Genomic DNA, 21,618 nt, shown 5'->3' with positions numbered 1-21,618 from the left:
GATGCCCTCTGGATTCCTGCTCAAGTAACTCAAGTTACGGGTCCCCGCTCCTATCGTCTACTCACCACTGATGGCAGAGCGTGGAAACGCCATATTGACCAGCTATGCTACAGACTGACCACAACTTCCACACCTGACCCTAACTTTGACACCAGGGGGGGAGGGGAAGCCATGAGCCCAGAAATAGAACCAACACCTGTTTATTCTGACCTAACACCGAGATCACCACACCATAGCTTGCAATACTCACCAGCTGTAGTTGAACCTGGGCAGACGAACACTTCACCAAGAAGCAGCAGCCAAACAGGTTTAGTGAGCCCGGGGAGCCAGAGCAGTAGCAACGAAGCTGAGGACTCTATCACCCCGGGGTCATCAGAGGAGAGCCCTAACCATGGCACTGGTTCACCGTTCCTGCTAGATCCAGCAAACAGTCCATCTGAACCCAAATTCGAACATGGACAATTGGAATTGCGTAAGTCTGGTAGACAGGTGCGAAGACCTGCCTACCTGTGAGACTATATTACTCCACCCCTTAAACAGAACTGAGAGGGGAGGGTTGTTTCGGACTAGCAGGCTCGAAAGTCTGCAACTCTGATTGGCCCGCGAATAGCTGATCGTGATTGGTCGCCATAGACTGATGCGATTGGCCAATAAACGGGCTGTCGTGACTGGCCCTGCCAAGAGCAGCAAACTTAAATCGCCTTCATTGGCTGCCTAGCCGCAGCCAGCCCTATATAAGGGGCTGCTGCGGCTGGGATAGTTCGCTCAGATCTGAAGTCACTAATAAAGAGCTGTTGTTGCTATCTGAGTCTTGCCTCCGTTCTTGAACCATCCTCCCAGATCTAACACTAAGTTTGAAAACATCGTGACTACAATTTATGATTCACAAAAGGCTAATATTATAATTAATGGAGAGTACACGCGCTCAATAAAAATAGAGAAAGGAGTCAGGCAGGGATGTCCATTATCCCCCCTGCTCTTCATATTATCTTTGCTTACACGAATTAGACAGAACCCAGGAATAAAAGTACTAAAAATTAAAAAAGAAGAATATAAACTCGTCATTTGAGGATGATATAGTATTTTTCATAGAGGAACCAATTGAAACAGGTCAAGACCGACTGAAAGAGTTAGATCAATCTGCGGAAGTTGCAGGACTTAAAATTAATAAGGAAAAAACAAAATTAATAACTAAAAATTTAACAGAAAAACAAAAACTACAATTGGAAAGGATAATGGGATTACAAATAGTAAAAAAAGATAAATACCTAGGAATTTGGTTGATGGCTCAATGCAAAACTCTAATGGAAAATAATTATAATAAATTATTACAGCAAGTTAAAAAAGATTTAGAGATATGGGTTAAATTGCAAATCTCCTTATTAGGGAGATTGCCACTATAAAAATGAATATTCTATATTAACTGCGGCTAGGATTGTATTTGCTAAAAATTGGAAAAATGAGAAAATTCTATTGCAGGAAGAAATTATTAAGAAAATATTGGAATGTGCTGAGACGAGTAGATTGACATTTGAAATTAGAGAGCAAGAAGATAAACAATTTTATAAAATTTGGGACCTTTTCTATCAATGGTTGGACGATAAAATACAATAATAGAATATTTAGAATGTTAGATAATAAGGAATATCTTTGTTTTTTCTTTTTCTTTTGCTATTTGACATCACATCTATAAAGTGTTTTTTAGGATAGATTTGGTATGATTATATGATTTGTTGTAGAATAAATTACCTAAATTATAGTTGTCTCATAAAGTATGAATGAATACAAGTATAGTCAAATGATATTTTTAATAATGATATGAGGACATATAAGTTTGGATTGATAATAAGAGTTATTATGTAACATAACCATAATTGAGACTACGAAATGAATGCACAAAACTGATGAACCAACCGACACACTGTTTGTATATAAGTACGGAAGAGAGCTGATGCTTTTATGTTTTTTTTGTTTTTTTTTGTTTTTTAAAAAAACCAATAAAATTGTTTTAAAAAAAAAATGAATATTCTGCCCAAATTTATTTACTTATTCCAAACAATACCAATAAAAATACATCAAAATTACTTCGTGGAACTTAACAAGATAATCACCAAATTTATCTGGCAAGGGAAAAAACCGAGGATAAACCTAAAGGCAATGCAAGGTATGAAGAGCAGGGGAGGTATGGCACTCCCAAATTGGGAATTATATTATAGTGCAGCCTCCTTACTCTGGTTGAAAGAGTGGATAAATCTGTCGAATAAAAGAATTTTATTTTTAGAAGGCCATGATTTACAGAGGGGATGGCATGCATTTTTATGGGACATTGGGAAAATTAAGCAGAAGTATTTCCACAGACATATAATTAGAGATTCCTTATTGGCTAATTGGAACAAAAAAACAACAACCTTATTTAAAAATCCCAATTTGGATCTCAACGATGGAGGCGATGATACATCCAAACAATTTAGATCTTAATAAAATGATAAAATACAAAGACCTTCTTGATGCACAAGGAACTTGAAAATCATGGCAAGATCTCCAAGAACAAGGGCTACAACTAGACCGGTGGGCTTACTTGCAAATTCAGAATAGATATAGCCAGGACAAGAAAATTTTTGGAATTTATACTAAGGCACAACAAATAGATAAAATTTTATTAGGTCAGATAAAAAAATATATAACTAAATTTTATAATTATTTACTAGAGTCAGAATTAGAAGAGAAAGTAGTCAAAGGCAACATGATAGCTTGGAGCAGAAACATAGGATGTAGCATTACATTATTAGAATGGGAAAAGGTTTGGGCAAGGAATAATAAAATTACAAGATTAGCAGCATATAAAGAAAATACCTATAAAATGTTTTATAGATGGCATCTCTCACCCTTGAGAATAGCGAAAATGTCACCTAACATGAATCCGAATTGCTGGAAATGTAAAAAGAAACAGGGAACATTTTTTCATATGTGGTGGTCCTGCACTGAAGCTCAAAAATACTGGCATAGAATAAAAAAATGATTAGAGGAAATAACGGCGGAGCATAATGAATTAAAACCAGAATTCTTCCTATTGGGGATATTTAATAGACAAATTCCTAAAAATGTTAAATATTTAATACTGCATATTCTTACTGCAGCCAGAATAACCTTTGCACAGTTTTGGAAACAAGCAGATATTCCAACAGAGGAGATGGTTATACAGAAGACAACAGCCTGTGCAGAGATGGACAAGTTAACCTTAGCACTTAAGGAAAAAGAAATATCAGAATATTATAGAAGCTGGGAATGCTGGTATGATTGGATAGAACAAAAATAGAAAATATATTCGTAAGTAACGTAAAATGTAAATCATAATTATATATTCGCAATAAGATGTATTTGTAAATGTATCACCAATATTGATAACAAACAAGGAACCATAGACTGTTGATAGGAGAATTGTTAGTTTTTTAATCATTTTCTTTTTTTCTATTTCTTTCTTTTTTCTTCTTCTGTGTGTTGTGTTTGTTTGATATTTTGGTTTTGTAATCAATAAAGTTTATTTTTTAAAAAATTTTTTTAAAAATGCCTCATCTTGTCTTATTCATGTCCTTTGAGTGCCTCTAGTTCATGATAGACTTCTACTCTGTATTTTATTACAGAAGCCTCTTCTTGTTATTAAAAATTTAAAATTACAGGGAAAATCATTTGAAATATGAACTGAAACATTTATAGACACGGGTAGATAGATACCATCTATAATTTTATTTAAGAAATGGGAAGGAAGGAAGGAAGGAAGGAAGGAAGGAAGGAAGGAAGGAAGGAAGGAAGGAAGGAAGAAAGAAAGAAAGAAAGAAAGAAAGAAAGAAAGAAAGAAAGAAAGAAAGAAAGAAAGAAAGAAAGAAAGAAAGAAAGAAAGAAAGAAAGAAAGAAAGATTAACTACTATAATATCAGAACATACAGAGTTCGTGTTAACATGTTTACAACAGAGATGCCAAAACTTTGTCAATTGTATGATCATGAGATACTTGATACGGGATTTTATCAACCGCATTTAACCAAACTTATTATACAATTTTGTCCAAAGCACTAAAGATCACAGTCGGTGTACTAATCATTAAGCAATCTCATTGATTAATTTTGATTCAAATTTATTAACAGCAATGTTAGCAAATAGATTGCAGCAAATGATATAATTCATTATTAGGAATGATCAAGGTGGGTTTATAAAAACTAGGTAAGCAGTAGAAATTAGGTTAGTTGTAGATCTAACAGATTTAAACAAAGATAAAGATCAATTTGTAATTTTATCATTAGATTCTGAAAAAGTTTTTGACAATATATGTAAACAGTATGTGTTTGATATCCTAATCAGGCTCAGATTCCCTTTGGAATTCATGAAATGGATCAAGATATTATATGAGTTCTCACAGTAGTAAAGGTTAATGGCATGTTTTCTCTTATTTTACCACTATTTAGAGGAATTAGACAATGTTCACTTTCATCCTTGGCTTGTTCTGTTGGACAACATACTCTACAGCTCTACAGAATAGTACATAACTTTGTTGAGTGCAAATTGGTTTTATTTTCAGACAACATTTCTTTAACTTATTTATAAACCTCACATTACTATTCCAGTGTTGATGCAAATGACAGATGCCTTTAGTAAAATAGCAGGATATTCTGTTAACTAGCCCAAATTGGAATTGATGTCATTTAAGAAATATTTCTGTATTTGTACCAAATCCATTAAATATTTAGGTATGTGTATACCAAAATATATAACTCAGTAAGTAGTATTGGTATGTAATATAAATAAAATACAGAGAGAGGTTTCTTCAGATATCAATAGATGGTCATTAAACCTTACACTTTGGGGCAGAATAAACATTCTTAAAATGAATGTTGTTCCCTGCTTAATTTATATTCTGAGAGAAATTCCAGTTCTTATAACCATAATTTTTTTTATAAAAAAAACTTTAAACTAGAAAATATTTATCGGATTCTTAAATTCTGAGAATATCTTTACAGAAAATGCAATTACCAGTTAATGTGGGAGTATTCAGTTTTCCAAATCTGGAGCTACATCATTATGCTTTTGTTGGTGTTGTTAATTGCAAAGTCACGTCCGACCCATTGCAACCCCACGGACAATGTTTCTCCAGACTTGCCTGTCCTCTACCATCTCCTGGAGTCCATTTAAGCTTACGCCTATCATAATGCTTACCTACTTTCAAATATTAAATACTGGAGAGCAACAATTGATGTTAATATTCTGATATGGGCAACTTTGGGTGTACACATATAGCACCTTTGCTTTGATGGGCACTATTGGGATCTAAGTACATTAAAACTCTATTATCTCTCGAAATAATTGTGTCAAAGTTATAAAATATAATATCTAATGAAATAAATTTAAACATTCTTCATATGATAAATTGACTTTATAGGGAAACCCAACTTTAAAAATTGGGGAGAATATGGTAATATAATAAAAGTGACAATTGACTTTGAGCCAATTGATAGATAATGAAAATGAATTTTAACATAAGTTAAGAGATAAATATAACCAATACTATAGTTACAAATTCAATATTTGTTAACAACTTGTTTCAACCAGCAACATTTTCAGCTTCTGAGACACCTCAGATATTAAAACAGTTTGTTAAGCTTTTTAAAACTAAAAACTGTACTATTAATTTCCATAGGTATTTATTATCATCTTGTTGAAAACTTAAATGATAATAAATATCTACTGGTTTTTACCAAGATAATAGCAAAAGGAATGTTGAGAACATTAAATGATGCAGAGGCAAAGGAGCAGCAGTATTCAGTGACTACAGCACAATGGATCACATCCAGGTTGTTCAGCAAGTCATTGAAAGGCACAATGAGTACATCATGCCTCTGTGCATGGCTTTTATTAACTACGAAAAGGCGTTTGACTCAATATTCCAGCAAGCAATAATTAATCCATCACTCAACCAAAGCATAGACACTGATTACATAAACTTAACTACAATCAATATATGAAAAAACAATGGTGACAATTTGCTATAATTATCTTAAAGTGGAAATCAACATAGAATGAAATGTACAAAAAAGCAATATAATATCACCTATTTTTTTCCCAGCCTGCCTTGAAAAAGTATTTCACAAACTAGACTGGGCAAAAGATGGAATAAAATTTAATGGCACCTATAAATCATTTAAGATTTGCAGATGATGTTGTTCTCTTCTCCCAAGGCCCAGAAGAGCAACAAAGACACATATAAGCCCTTCACAAAGTAGGAGAACAATTTGGCTTAAAAATAAATCTGAAAAAGAGCCAGGTTACGTTTAATGAATTCATCAAATAAAGAATTTTTTTTTACTGAGGAACTAGAACTAGATGTAGTGGACCACTAAATATACTGTAGCCAATGGATCTCAGTGGAAGATGATATCATAAAGGAAATTGAATGGCATGTTAAATGTGATTGGCAGGCATCTGACAAGCTAAACATAATTTTCAAAAACAACTTCCCCCTATGCTTAAAGAGAGAAGTTGTTGGTCAGTGTGCTACCTGCTCTAACATATGCCAGTGAAACTTGGACACTAACCTCACAATCGATAAAAAAGCTAAGACTGGTGCAAAGAGTCATGGAAAGATACATGCTTGACATTACAAGACAAGAGTCATGGAAAGACCTGCATATGGATTAGAGAACGAGCATAACTATACAATATCATCAAGGCTTGAAATAGAAATGTGCTGGCCACATAGCAAGAAGAACTGGTGGCAGATAGTCCAAGGCAGTCATAGAATGGATCCCACTTGATAAAAAGCATCCACAAAAGAGACCTAAAGCAAGATGGAGTGGCATCAGCAAGTGATATGGGCCCAATGTCAAAGAAAACTCAGGACCATATTGGTTGGAAACATGTGCAAGAGGTCTTCCTCCTGCAGTGGATTGACAATGGCTAAAACGATGATGAAGATGGTTATGATTTATTATCAATAAGTCCATTGATATGCAGATGCTAAGAAATGAGTGCAATAAAAAATTAGAGGTTGCTAAACTACCTATATAATGGAAGACTATTTTAACTTTTATAGCCAGAGTGTAAACTGACTTCAGCTTAAAATATATGCAATAAATAACATTTTTGAAATTCATATGAACTGTCTAAAATAATTCTGTGGATGAGGTAATAAGGATAATTATTACTAGATTTTTATCCCATATTTATTATTTTATAATTAACTGAAGGCAACAAAGATACTAACATTCTTTCCTCCAACTATTTTCCCCACAACAACTCTGAGATAGTTGCTTCTTTAATGTTTCTTTAAACACATATTTTTTAAAATGTTATATACTTATTATGATTTAGGAGAAAGTAATGGGTTATACAAATATGACTGTATGTAGTTCAAAAGGATATTATCTTCTAAAAATAATATTTCCTTGAAGTACATAACTAATAAATGGAATTTGACCACTGGATAACATAAATGGATTTTTTGTGCCCTTACTATGGCCAAAGACTAAAATACTAAATACTGCTAAGACTAATACTGCACCCATGAGCAGAATGCCTATAGATAGAGACTTTATATGGACAAGTATAAGGAAATGTGGGACTTGTTTATACAAAAACAGCAGGTAAAAAAATGATAGTTATGAGAATTTAGTAGAAATATATATGGAGGTGAGTATATTTGCATTAGATAAATATATATAGAATTGCAACTATTAACTGTTAAAATGGTATAGCAATTTTCACTTTTTATTTTTTTGGCAATGTATGTTATAGTTATCTTTGTTTTTTATTCTTTCTCCTTTTTGTTATTATTTTAAAAGCAATAAATAAAAAGAAATGGCAGTGGAGCTTGTTACTTCAAAGGGCTCACCTACAGTAGCTGAATTGCAGCTAGCTGCCTCACACAGCCCTATTAAATAATGAGAAACTGTCTACCTTCTGGGGAGAGAAGAACCAGCAAGCCATATAAAAATGACTGTTCTCCATTTCTCTTTTCCCTGAAGCCTAATAAAAGCTTGTCTCTCTTTGACCTAGTGGAACAGATGATAAAATGACAGATTTAATCTCATGGCCATGGTTTTAGGAGTTTCTGAGAACTAAACAATGGTACATAGGTAAGGAGAATCAGGGCCACTTGTTTCAGTTATCCTAAATATTTGCCTGGGTATAGCTCTGAATTACTTGGTTATTGTGACCATTCTAGAGCCCACTGATGAAGGACATGGGGGCACAGGAACTTCCTTTAGTGCACTGAGAAGGAACCTAGAGATTAATCATAACCAAATATATCTCAGAATGTTGTTTCCATGCATCAGTACCAAAAGTGATATGTATGAAAGTTTGATCATTGAACTAAAGCCAGAATTATACAAAGGTTAAGCAGTCAGTGATGTACCAGCAGAACCATTTAAAACTGTACAAGTTGGTACAGTTGAAGTGCTTCGTGCACTTCATAAGCTGCTGTGAAAAATAGGCTGGAGTGGCCAATAGGCTGGAAAAGATAAATTTATATTCCAGTGCTAAAAGGGACAGAATAAAGAATGTGCAAACTATTGAGCAATTGCATTTACTCATATGCTTGAAAAATAATGCTTAAGGTTTTGCAATCCAAGCATCAACAAAACATGGAGTAAACTTCCAGGTAGACTGCCAAACTGACAAGAGTCTTGCTGAATTTATGTAGATAGTAAGGAAGATTACAGTAAAGAGAGATACAGTATGCAGGATCTGTTGCTAAGATGACGAGTGGTGAAAAATATTTTAAATTTACAACAAATAGATAATATGGATAAGACAGTTGTTGTTGTTAGTTGCAAAGTTGTGTCCACCCATCGTGATCCCATGGACAACATTCCTCCAGGCCTTCCTGTCCTCTACTATCCTCTGGAGTCCATTTAAGCTCATGCCGACTGCTTCAGTGACTCCATCCAGTCACCTCATTCTCTGCCATCCCCTTCTTCTTCTTTTGCCCTCAATCATTCCCAGCATTAGGCTCTTCTTATTAAGTGGCCAAAGTATTTGAGTTTCATCTTCAGGATCTGGCCTTCTAAAGAGCAGTCCAGGTTGATCTCCTCCAGGACTGACCAGTTTGATCACCTTGCAGTCCAAGAGACTTGCAGGAGACTCCAGCACCATAGATTTTTTATTTTTATTTTTTATTTGGTTTGTCAATTGCTTACAAGATAATAGATATAAGTAAAAACATAGTTATGAATACATGGATACATATAAGAAAAATAAAAGAAACAATAGGACAGGGACGGTAGGCACGTTGGTGCACTTATGCACACCTCCTAGTCAAAGTTCAAAGTTCAAAGGCCTCAATTCTTTGGCACCCAGCCTTCCTTATGGTTCAACTTTCACAGCCATACATTGCAACTGGGAAAACCATAGTGTTGACTATACACATTTTTGTGTATAGTCTCTGCTTTGCCTCTGATGTCTCTGCTTTTTAATATGCTGGATTAAGACAGAGAGCTCCTTAATTCATGGAACTATACCGTAAGTAGCAGAGGAGGCACAATATAATTAGACTGCAAGATTCCATTATTATACCCAGTCTTAATAACATAGGTTTAGCTTTTGTGTGCAATTGATTTCCTCATCTGGTCTAACCAATAGGTGACAATTCATCACTTTTTAATCTGAAAACTTTGAGAGACCCTCACCAGTTTTATAGCTTTTATAGTTTTATAACTTCTATGATTATGCCAATAATATAAAATGTCATTCTATAATAGTTTGTTCTGATGGTTCATTCATATATACATCCAATTTATTCTCAAATATTGTTTTAGTCATAAGTAAAGAATACATCCAATGCTGAGTCTGAATCATTAATTCTGACTAACAAATTACATCATGATAAATTGCATTGTTCAGGATGAGCTTTTAGCCCTAGGCTGTGATAGGCTTAGTTAAATGCTAGAAAAACCAATGAACTGATTTAGCAAAGAAAATTTCCAAAGCTTGTGCTGTAATTCTGAATAGTGATTCATTCTTTACATCTGGTTATTAAAATATATCTGGTTATTAAAATAATCATTACATGTTAGCTGTTTTCTGACAGCATTTAATATATAACTCCATTTATTTATAAAGAACTGTATAAAAATTAACTTAGCATTATTGCATTTGCTTTTAATTTCTGGTCTTCATGGAAAGTAGTTTTCCATAAACTGATGTCCTGCATATGGTCTGGGTTTACAGCTTCTAGAATTCCCTGATAATTGTGCATGTTTTCAGGTTTAATAATGCATCTTCAAAGCTGTAAATTAGTAAATGTGACATAGAATATTTTTACATTCTGCTCATTTCTTAAAAATTTATTAAATGTATTCCAGTGCTTTGTGATACAAACCATTATCAATCTCTAAATTAATTGTTAGCTCTTTAAGTGGGAACATAAATAAGTCATGCCCTGACCTTATCTCTTTGGAGAAGTTTCTTCTGTCTGTTAGGTAATGAAGTGGAGAAAGTGGGATTGAATGTTGTTATGCTTATTCTGAGGTCCAATCCTAGCCTTTCTCAGATTGCTCTAAAAACCGAGGAGAAAGCACCAGGAAGAACAATGAATGTCAGAACAGGTGAACCTTCCAGTTTTTCTATTTTACTCATAAATAGCAAAATTAAATTGAGTGATCAGAGCAATTTTTTTCCTTTTTTTCTAGAGGGACAATAATACAATGATAGAGAAAAGCTTAAGAGCTTTTACTGTGCTACCAATTGTCAGATCTGATTTTTCTTTTCTAGGAGCATAATTTCTAACTGACTTCTGGAACAAAGAACAGATGAATAATTCTGCCTGCTACTAGCTCTCAAAACTTGCCACTGTGATATAAAAATGGGGGAAATATTGAGGAATTGAAAGTAATATCTATCCCAATCTTATCCTGGTCTAACGTACATATATATACATCTCTCTTTATTTCTAATATGGAAATGTTTTATAATTTCATCTCAATGGAAAGAAGACATCTCCTTTTTCTCTACTGGAATCTGATTTATTTACATTTTCATTCGTTTATAACATCTTATTTTGTACATAATTATAGCAATCCTTTTGATATGTCTTCCTGAGCTTTATCTATGGACTGTAGAAACCTGGATGGCTACTGGATAATAATAAACAGCTAGTAAAAAGAAAATCTAGTTCCTTGCTGCCATATATGGTTACACTGGTTTTGGCACCCCAGAAACATTGATTCTACATTTTCCCATCATATTACATTTATTTTAATGTTTAAAACTAAAGTAAAAACTGTTGTAAAAGGCAGGTTTCATGTCAGACAGCATCAGATTGGGTATATATACTATGTCATGTCAGCCCGAGTCAACATAGTAAGAAGCAAAATTTCTGTCATGTAAAGCAAAGGCAGAAGTTCCAGCCATTTTTTCTTTTGGACAAGAAACCATTTTATTTTCTTTAAAAATCAAGAGATTTTTAAAATCAAAAGGCATATAGCAATATTTTTGTGCCTAAGCTACTAAAGATGAATTGGATAAATCTCTGGAATTCCCCAAGAAACGGGTGAGAGACTGCTTTGGGATTCTAGTTCTCTCTCTGAATTATGTACTTATTCTAATCTGACTTGATATTAAGTTTCAATTTACTTTGTCTATGTATTTCAGAAGTCTTTGTTTGTGTAAGTAGGATTTTCTGTGCCATTTCAAACCAAGTATATTGGTTTCTTGGATAATGTGTTTCTTGCAAAACCTGAAAGCTTTCCCCTCTAAAATCATTAATAAAGTTAAAGTTATTAATACAATAAAGTTGTATTGACACCATATTGTTTTCTGACAAGAGCATTATACGTAGTTTGTATACATTTGAGAATATATACTGCATAATAGAGATAGAAATGGAGATGGATTGAGATATATTTTAACTGCCCATGCACAATTTAGCGAAGGGGGAAAAGTTGTGGTACATCACATGATGACACCCCTCTTTTAAGGTTTCTTTTAAGTTTGATTTTGTTTATCTATCATGAGATTGTCTCCCAAAGAACGGCTAAAGTTTCTATTTTTAATCTTTTATGCTGCAGGAATGAAAAGTACCTATACGAGTTAGTGGGATCCTTATCTATATCACAGACTGAAGTTAGTGGAAAGATATTAGGTGAAGAATTCTCTGGAAAAGACTTAGTGGCATTACCAGATCAGGAAGTAAAGTCATACATGTAGTGGGTCTTCTGGGGTAGGAGGTTGAACTATAATCTTTCATGCTTCTCACCCAGTCGTGCAGCTACTAGGACAGTAAGTGATCCCTGTAGAGCACGAGGTGTTACATGGTTGTCTCATGATGTTTCACAATGTTTTCTTCCCTTACCAGAACTGGGATGGGTATGGCCTGTGCCTGACATATCCCACCCATGGGCCACGAGTTTGACATCCTTGCTGTAGAGAAAAAAATGATTGAGGGAACGTAGAACTGATGCACCTGAAGATACGGTATTTTTATTCTCAGATCTGGCTGTTAATTTCAGAATGTTTCTCTCTACTTTTTTATATACTGAGATAATTTCTGTGCTTTTACAACTAAATATCCCCCTGGCTGTAACAAAGCTAAGTCAAAATAAACACCCCCCACATTGGTATAACTGTGACTCTCTAATTACTCAGGATCATTTATTCCTCGGGATCATTGGGTATGTATGGATAAATTTGTTTAGGGAGTTATGTTATTCATCTGATATGAAAGTTCCAATAAAGAAGAATATTTGTAGGGCTGAAATGAGGGGTCCTTGGTGCTATCTGAGCTTGCTTGTTTTCTTGCAAAAGAAAGAAACATTTGCAGGAAAGCAAGCAAGCTCAGAGAGCACCAAGGACCTCTCATATCCAAGTTTGTTACTATGGTGTAACAAAGAACAAATCAGTTTAAAGTCACTTTTGTGCTATATTACAAAATCTTGAGATTTATCATTAAGCATTATGGATTTATTGAAAACAAGGGGCAACAGGAAAGAACGCTTCAATTGTGCAAAATCACTGCAATCCCAGATTTACAATATTGTGTTATAAATATATTTTCATGTTCTATTCATCAGCTGCCTCTGTATCTATATATTGTAGAGATGGATGAATATTAATTCTTGTGGTCAGGGTGTAATGATTTGTTTAAAAACTAGATCGAATGATTTCTTGCATGCAGTTTAATGGGTATTTCTTGCTTCTTTCATCTGATTGTTTTTGCATTTTCTTTCTTTTCTTCTTTTACAATGTAGTAATATATTTATCATTTTATTTATTCATCCTTCTCACCTAAGCGCTCTCTGGGCTTACAATAAAATCCAGATTGGAACTGGGTAAGAATAAGGGGAAAAAACCCCATATCCAAACCACAGACTCTATACCACTAACAATACAAAAATATCCCAATAAATGGCTATTGCAATATAAACATGAAAAAAATCAAAACAGAATCCACCAACAAATATAAAATGACTAGTAATCTCAATTTTGGTTCAAAGACCATTATTCTTTTCTGCAAAATAGAACAGATAAATCTTCAAAGCTTTCTCAAAGCCTATGTCTTCTTGAACAGGCTGACTGAATTCCCAGTTTAGGGAATTCATAAAAATGAGGGTGACAACAGGGGTGGGATTCAGCTGGTTCTGGCCAGTTCAAGTGAACCAGATGTTAATTTTCCATCCAGTTCGGCAAACCGGTAGTTCTGAAGACCAGCTGGTTCCACCCACCCCACCCCACCCCATCCCTCCCAGGAGTCCCCACACACCTGGTTCTGGCTCCCAGGTAAGTGCAGGGAAGCCTTCCTAGGCCCAAAACAGGGCATGGGGGGATGCAGTGCCCTCTGTGCCCCATTTTGGGTCCCAGGAGGCTCCAGGGAGGCTTGCTAAGCTCAAAATGGGGCATGGGGGTGTGGCAAAAAAAGAAAGAAAGAAAGAAAGAAAGAAAGAAAGAAAGAAAGAAAGAAAGAAAGAAAGAAAGAAAGAAAGAAAGAAGGAGGAAAGGAAGGAAGGAAGGAAGGAAGGAAGGAAGGAAGGAAGGAAGGAAGGAAGGGAGGGAGGGAGGGAGGGAGGGAGGGAGGGAGGGGGGAGGGAGGGAGGGAAGGAAAGGGAAAGGAGAAAGAGGGAAGGGAAGGGAAAGTGAATGAGATATGGATGGATGGATGGATGGACAGATGGATAGATGGAGGGAGGGAGGGAGAGAGGGAGAGAAAAAGGAGAGGAAGGAAGGACCACAACCCTGGCTGTTATGTCCTGAGAACTCCAGGAGTTCTCACTCAGGTCCACTCACTTTGAGTGGGCGTTCTTCCCCTTTCCTCATTGGTTGGTTCTCCCCAGCAGCCAGCTATAAAAGCAGGCTGCGGGTCCAACCAGTCGCTGATTGCTGCGAGCCAGTTCCAGGCTTGGCAAGCACAGTCAGCCCTTTATTATTTAATAAAGTATTGTTGCACTCATGCTCTGGTTCAGCCTCTCATTGCTCAAACTTAACACTGGCGACGAGGATGGGATGGCTACCAGTAGCACCATGCAACCGCTGAGTCACTAGCCGCCGATCCGCAGCCCAGAGAGAGCGATCGGCCGGCGATGAGAACGCTGATCCGCAGCCAGAGAGAGCGGTCAGCCAACAAAAAGAGCAAACAAAAAGAGCAAACGCTGATCCGCAGCCAGAGAGAGCGGTCAGAATCGAAAGTTAGCTGCGTCTGTAGCCGCTTGTTAGCCCAGCTACAGGGAAAGTGAAGCGCTGCGAGCCGCAGCCGCTTCTGTATCAGGCGCGAAATTCAAACGGTTGTCATTTGAATTTCAAACCATAAAGGTACAGCACAGCACTGTAGCCAGTCACTGACGCCCACTCAGGCGCGAACCCAAACGCCATCAACGGCTAACAGTCTAACGTGGTTAACCCAGAGAGAAAGAGAGGATTTAAAACAGCCTCTCCCGAGCTGAAATCACTTGCCCACCACGGGCTCTAAAACATTGTCTGCTGCCCCAGAGAGATTTTTTCCTCAGGTTATTCAACCGGTTCCAGCACCATGAGTTCCAATCCAGTCTTCCCGGCGTTTAAACCAGACGAGGAGAAGTGGGAATCGTATAAGAACCGCTTCAATCATTATATCGATGCAGTTGGCCTGGCGGATGCGGGGAGCATCGGAAAAATCGTATTTCCTAATCTACTGCGGGGCCACCGTCTACGATACGGCAGCAGCGCCGTGGCCCTCGTGAGTTGAAAACGTTCCGTGGTCAGAGTTACTTGAAATTCTCACTAACCACTATTCCCCCAGGCCCTCACAGATTGCCAGAAGATTCACCTTCCGTATGAGGAAGCAATCGAGCAAGGAGACCATTAATCAATATATGGCCGCTCTCAGAACAGCAGCACTGCATTGTGGGTTTGGAACCTACCTGGAGGACATGCTCCTCGATCAGTTAGTCTGCGGGGTCAAGGACCTCCACCTGCAAAGGCGACTTCTCGCAAAGAAAGACCTCAACCTCGCACAAGCAGTCGAGGAAGCCTTGGCAGCCGAGTTGGCAACAACATCAGCCACCAAATCCAGGGCCCTAGCGCCAAGCTGACATCACTCCCAGTCCACTCCGAGGAGGTGGTAGCAGAGGAACCCATAAGTGATGAAAACGAAGTCCACCGCCTATCCAATGACAGATGGCCGCAGGTAGGAGCCAGACAAGAAAACAGCGGTCCTCCCAAGCACATCACCCTGTGCCTAGCCTATGGGGATCTCATCAGAGGGCCACCTGCAAGTTTAAAGGAGCCACCTGCAATAACTGCCATAAAAGGGGACACATCGCGAGAGTCTGCCAAGCCCCCAAAGCGCAGCACAAAGGCACCCTCCCTCGCACTCGGGACCACAGAGGCAAGTACTGAACTGTCGCACGCACCACCTTGCCAAACACACGTGCCACACTGTTAGTAAAATTTCTCTCTCCGTTTCCCTAGAAGGTAAACCGTGCCGCATGGAGGTTGACACAGGGTCAGCGCTCTCAATTATCTCGTGGAACACCCTTAAGAGGCTCCAACCAAGCCTATCCACTAGCCGGCTCCAGAGATGCCAGTTTGGCCTGAAGGACTACCAGGGGAAGACCATTCCTGTAATTGGCAGAGGCAAGTTCCTTGTCAGTTTTAAAGCTTTTAAAGGCCACCTACCTCTAGTGGTAGTTAACGGCAATCTACCCACCTTATTGGGGCTCGATTGGTTTCCCCATCTCGGCCTAGGGCTAACAGGAGTCCATGCTGTCTCAACCTCAGACACTGACTCCTTATTCGCTGATTACTCAGACGTATTCAGCGAAGAGCTGGGGTGTTATAATGGTACCCCATCTCATTCTCGGTTGACCCCAAGCAGTCCCAATCAGACTAAACCGCGTAGGGTCCCATTCGCTATTCGGCCAAAACTAGATGCAGAATTGGATAAACTATTAAAACAAGGGGTCATTGAGCCAACAGATTTCGCCAAGTGGGAGACGCCCATTGTCACACCCCTCAAAAAAGACGGTAGCCTGAGAATTTGCTCGGACTACAAGATGACAATCAATAAATTTCTGCAAGTTAGCGCTTATCCTGTGCCCGTCATCCAACACTTATTACACACATTCGAACCAGGCACCATTTTTGCTAAATTGGACATGTCTCAAGCATATCAGCAGTTCCCTGTAGATAACCAAACAGTGGAACTCCAGACCATTGTCACTCACAGGGGTGCCTTCCGATGCAAGCGTCTCCAATTTGGCGTAAGTGTGGCCCCGGGTATTTTTCAATCCCTCATGGAGCGGATTTTGCAGGGCCTCCTGGTGTAGTACCCTACTTGGCGACATCTTAGTCTCGGCCAGGGACAGACCCCAACTCTTCCAAAGAGTTCGAGCTGTGTTAGAGAGGTTCAGACAGCATGGCCTCAAGTTGAAAAAGAAAAATGTACCATTGCCACTAGACAGGTGGACTTTCTGGGTTATAAAATTGACGCCTCTGGCATTCATCCCCTGGAGTCCAAGGTTAAGGCAATCCACGAGGCACCCACTCCAACCTCCAAAACAGAACTGCAGGCGTTCTTGGGGCTATTGAACTTTTTACGCATCCTTTTTGCCCCATAAAGCATCAGTAGCTGAACCCCTACACAGATTACTGGATAAAAAGTCACCATGGCACTGGGGGACAAGAAGACCATGCCTTTAACGCCGTCAAATCACTAATCACGTCAGAGGCGGTACTTATTCACCCGACCCTAGCCTCCCTTTAGTACTGGCAGCTGACGCTTCCCCTTTTGGAATCGGGCGGTACTAAGTCACAGGCTTCCCAATGGCGCCGAAGCTCCCATCGCTTTTTCTCAAGAACGCTCTCTACCACGGAGCGCAATTATAGCCAGATTGATAAGGAAGCCCTAGCAGCTGTTGCAGCCGTGAAAAATTTCACGAATTCCTTTTCGGCCATTTTTTCGAGCTGGTCACTGACCACAAACCCTCCTGGGTCTCCTAGCCGGGACAAGCAGACCCCTCAAGTCCTCTCCCCTAGGATGACAAGGTGGACTCTCTTCCTAGCAGCCTACTCCTACAGACTGGTACACCGCCCGGGCAAAACACTGTCCCACGCTGACACCCTCAGTCGCTGCCCTTGCCGGCCCGGCTGAAGACCCTGCTCCTGTCCACGCTATTTTCGAAATCACCCAGTTGGACCTACCCATCACGGCCATGGACATTGCTGCTAAAACCAACACAGACCGAACACTCGCCCAGGTGCTCGACTGGGTGAGGAGGGGGTGGCCGGGTGGCAATGTTGATAACAAATTCACACCATTTAAGACTCGCATGCAGGAATTGTCAAGTCTGCAGGGCTGTCTACTATGGGGCACTCGAGTGGTCATCCCGGCCTCACTGCGTACCTGAATTCTGGAAGCGTTGCACGCGGGGACATCCTGGCATCGTGAGAATGAAGCGTTAGCACGCAGCTACGTGTGGTGGCCGGGTCTAGACGAGGACATTGTCAATTGGGTAAGTTCCTGCAACATTTGCCAGGAATCCCGTCCTGCTCCCCCATTGCCACCCCTGCTAGATGGGAAAATGCCAGCGCTCCTTGGTCTAGAATCCACATCGACCTAGCGGGCCCTCTGCATGGGAAGATGTTCCTGGTGGTCGTGACGCTTATTCCAAGTGGATTGACGTAGCACAGCTATCCACGACCACCACACTAGCAATCACCAACGTATTGACACGCCTGTTCGTTACGCACGGGTTACCCGACTCCATCGTCTCCGATAATGGCCCACAGTTCGCATCGACTGAGTTCAGCCGCTTCACTGCCAACCTGGGTATCCGCCACATTTTCACAGCCCCATTTCACCCTGCCAGTAACGGGCTGGCTGAAAGGGCCGTCAGGACCACTAAAGAAGCCCTGGCAAGGTTCAACAAAGATGACTGGCACCACAAACTCGCGGTTCCTGATGAGCCAGCACTCAACTCCTTGTTCAGTCACCAATAAGTCCCCAGCTGAGCTCCTGATGGGCAAGCGCCTGAGGACTGTATTGGACAGACTACACCCACATGCAGTTTATTCATCTGATTGTTTTTGCATTTTCTTTCTTTTCTTCTTTACAATGTAGTAATATATTTATCATTTTATTTATTCATCCTTCTCACCTAAGCGCTCTCTGGGCTTACAATAAAATCCAGATTGGAACTGGGTAAGAATAAGGGGAAAAACCCCATATCCAAACCACAGACTCTATACCACTAACAATACAAAAATATCCCAATAAATGGCTATTGCAATATAAACATGAAAAAAATCAAAACAGAATCCACCAACAAATATAAAATGACTAGTAATCTCAATTTTGGTTCAAAGACGATTATTCTTTTCTGCAAAATAGAACAGATAAATCTTCAAAGCTTTCTCAAAGCCTATGTCTTCTTGAACAGGCTGACTGAATTCCCAGTTTAGGGAATTCATAAAAATGAGGGTGACAACAGGGGTGGGATTCAGCTGGTTCTGGCCAGTTCAAGTGAACCAGATGTTAATTTTCCATCCAGTTCGGCAAACCGGTAGTTCTGAAGACCAGCTGGTTCCACCCACCCCACCCCACCCCATCCCACCCAGGAGTCCCCACACACCTGGTTCTGGCTCCCAGGTAAGTGCAGGGAAGCCTTCCTAGGCCCAAAACAGGGCATGGGGGGATGCAGTGCCCTCTGTGCCCCATTTTGGGTCCCAGGAGGCTCCAGGGAGGCTTGCTAAGCTCAAAATGGGGCATGGGGGGTGTGGCAAAAAAAGAAAGAAAGAAAGAAAGAAAGAAAGAAAGAAAGAAAGAAAGAAAGAAAGAAAGAAAGAAAGAAAGAAAGAAAGAGGGAAGGGAGGAAGGAAGGAAGGAAGGAAGGAAGGAAGGAAGGAAGGAAGGAAGGAAGGAAGGAAGGAAGGAAGGAAGGGAGGGAGGGAGGGAGGGAGGGAGGGAGGGAGGGGAGGGAGGGAGGGAAGGAAAGGAAAGGAGAAAGAGGGAAGGGAAGGGAAAGTGAATGAGATATGGATGGATGGATGGATGGATGGACAGATGGATAGATGGAGGGAGGGAGGGAGAGAGGGAGAGAAAAAGGAGAGGAAGGAAGGACCACAACCCTGGCACTAGACGCAGCTTCAGAGGATGCTTTGAAACAGCACAGCAATCCAGGTCTAGAATGGACCTTGGAGATTCTAGTCCATCCCCTGCTCCATTGTTAAAGTGAGTTTCTCTTTTTTGACCCACTCAGTCACATAACCACATAGCCTCACCCACCCAGTCACATAACCATATAGCCATGCCCACCAAGCCATGCCTACAGAACCAGTAATAAAAAAATTTGAATCCCACCACTGGGTGGACACCTCCAGAGTCTTCTCTATAGTTCTATAAGAAGAGAACTTTGAAGAAGTTGACCCCATTGGATCAGTTTAATAGACAAAAAAAAGGAGGAGGTAGTGTTTCAAATAACCAGTTTTGGAGGCATAAAGCTACAGGACTTTAAAGTGGACAACCAGGATCTTGAACTGCACTGAAAAACTAACTGGTAACTAATGTACCTAGTAAATCAACAGAGGCACCCAAATATACTGAAACACAGCCTTTATTGCTTAGCCTTCATTTTCTGTGCCAGCTTCTGGAAGTTATATCAAGGCAGCCTTATTATTGTTGTTGTTGTTGTTAGACACAAAAAATGACAGTGTACACAGCAAATGAGATAACTATGCTGGGTTTCATATTACAAATCACTAGTCGAACACTTCCCAAGCATTTAGGACTGCATGATGTATTGGCGGATTATGTGAGCAGATCCCAGTAAGATGGCCTTCTGCAGCTGACCACTGGTGATCTTGTCAGCGCCAATTGTTTTTAAGTGCTTGCTGAGGTCTTTAGGCACAGCACCCAGTGTGCTGAGTATCACTGGAACCACCTGCACCGGTTTATGCCAGAGTCTCAGAAGTTTGATTTTCAAGTCCTGATATCTGGTTATTTTTTCAAGTAGTTTCTCTTCGATTCTGTTGTCACCAGGTATGGCAATGTCGACGGTTCACACTTTTTTCTTCTCTACAATTGTGATATCCGGGGTATTGTGTTCCAAAACTTTATCAGTCTGTATTTGGAAGTCCCACAGGAGTTTTGCATGCTCATTTTCGACCACTTTTAATATTCATTAAAGTTGAACTCAGTCAACTGAACATTTAAAAATGTATCGCAAATATTAATTGGCACTGATGGTTGATACAGGTTGCTGCTAGTATCCTAGGTATTATTATTATTATTATTATTATTATTATTATTATTATTATTATTATTATTATTATTATTATTATCATCTTAATTAAGGAAGCCAGTTTTAGTACAAATGTCAGCATTCCCCACTTTTTATTATGTCTTCCAGAGCAAAATGACAGAAACATTTTTTTTTTCATGATGGCTGTGATGCAGCAGTGTAACTCATCTTGTTATCGGCAGTATGAAGTTGTTTAATCATCTCATTCAAGCAATCTCAAAAGCAGCAAAAGGAGTGTAAACCAGGAGCGGAAGGCCATAAACAACTCCATTTTCTGGTACAGATAAATTAAAATAACCATTGTCGTCGGTGCTGTTCATAGATGGCTCATCACAAAGCATTTTTAATGCAGATTTAAATTGTTCACAGCTATCTCCTCTCTTTTGTGGTTCTCTCATATTTTTTCATACAAAAGTTTATGAGATTATTTTTTAAAATGCAGTGATAAAATATGTTACAGTGTAACTATGAAACCATCATTGTTAATTAGAAAAATAAGGAAAAAGATATTTAATCAAAGGCAAAATATGTAATGTAAAATATAAACAGATCCTTTTCATTTGTGTTTTTCCTACTCATTTGTAGGTTCACACAGAAAGCACAACTGGTGTGACTCAATAAAGTTGCCTTTATACCCATGTTATATAGCCAAAGAGATGCTAGGCAACCTGTATTTTTATAATCCCAATGAGATTCTTCAAAACACACTGCAAAACTAATAAGCTTTTAAAATACTAATAATATAATGAAAGAACAGATCATACATAGTTACTAGTTATTGTGAAGTCCTAGGTGCTGCCTGATCTTTGTGGGTTGTTTGCAGATGTTTCAATACCCCACTAAGTAATATAAATATGAGTCAG

At 38.9% G+C, this 21,618-nt stretch overlaps 1 protein-coding gene across 1 annotated transcript in view; it reads left to right on the top strand.

The window, feature by feature from the left end:
- Positions 1-21,012, top strand: part of STS (steroid sulfatase) — a 241,759-nt gene extending 220,747 nt beyond the window's left edge. The window contains exon 10 of the mRNA XM_087938374.1: positions 20,864-21,012. Within this exon, the coding sequence (XP_087794500.1) occupies positions 20,864-20,952 (89 nt within the window). The 3' untranslated portion in view covers positions 20,953-21,012. The remainder of the gene's footprint in view (positions 1-20,863) is intronic.
- Positions 21,013-21,618: the final 606 nt, after the last annotated feature.

This window comes from Pseudonaja textilis, chromosome 8, assembly GCF_049901715.1.
Source record: "Pseudonaja textilis isolate UNSWEBS1 chromosome 8, rPseTex1.2, whole genome shotgun sequence".
NCBI lineage: Eukaryota > Metazoa > Chordata > Lepidosauria > Squamata > Elapidae > Pseudonaja > Pseudonaja textilis.
The sequence above is the reverse complement of the archived record's forward strand: the minus strand, read 5'-3'. Positions and strand labels throughout refer to the sequence as shown.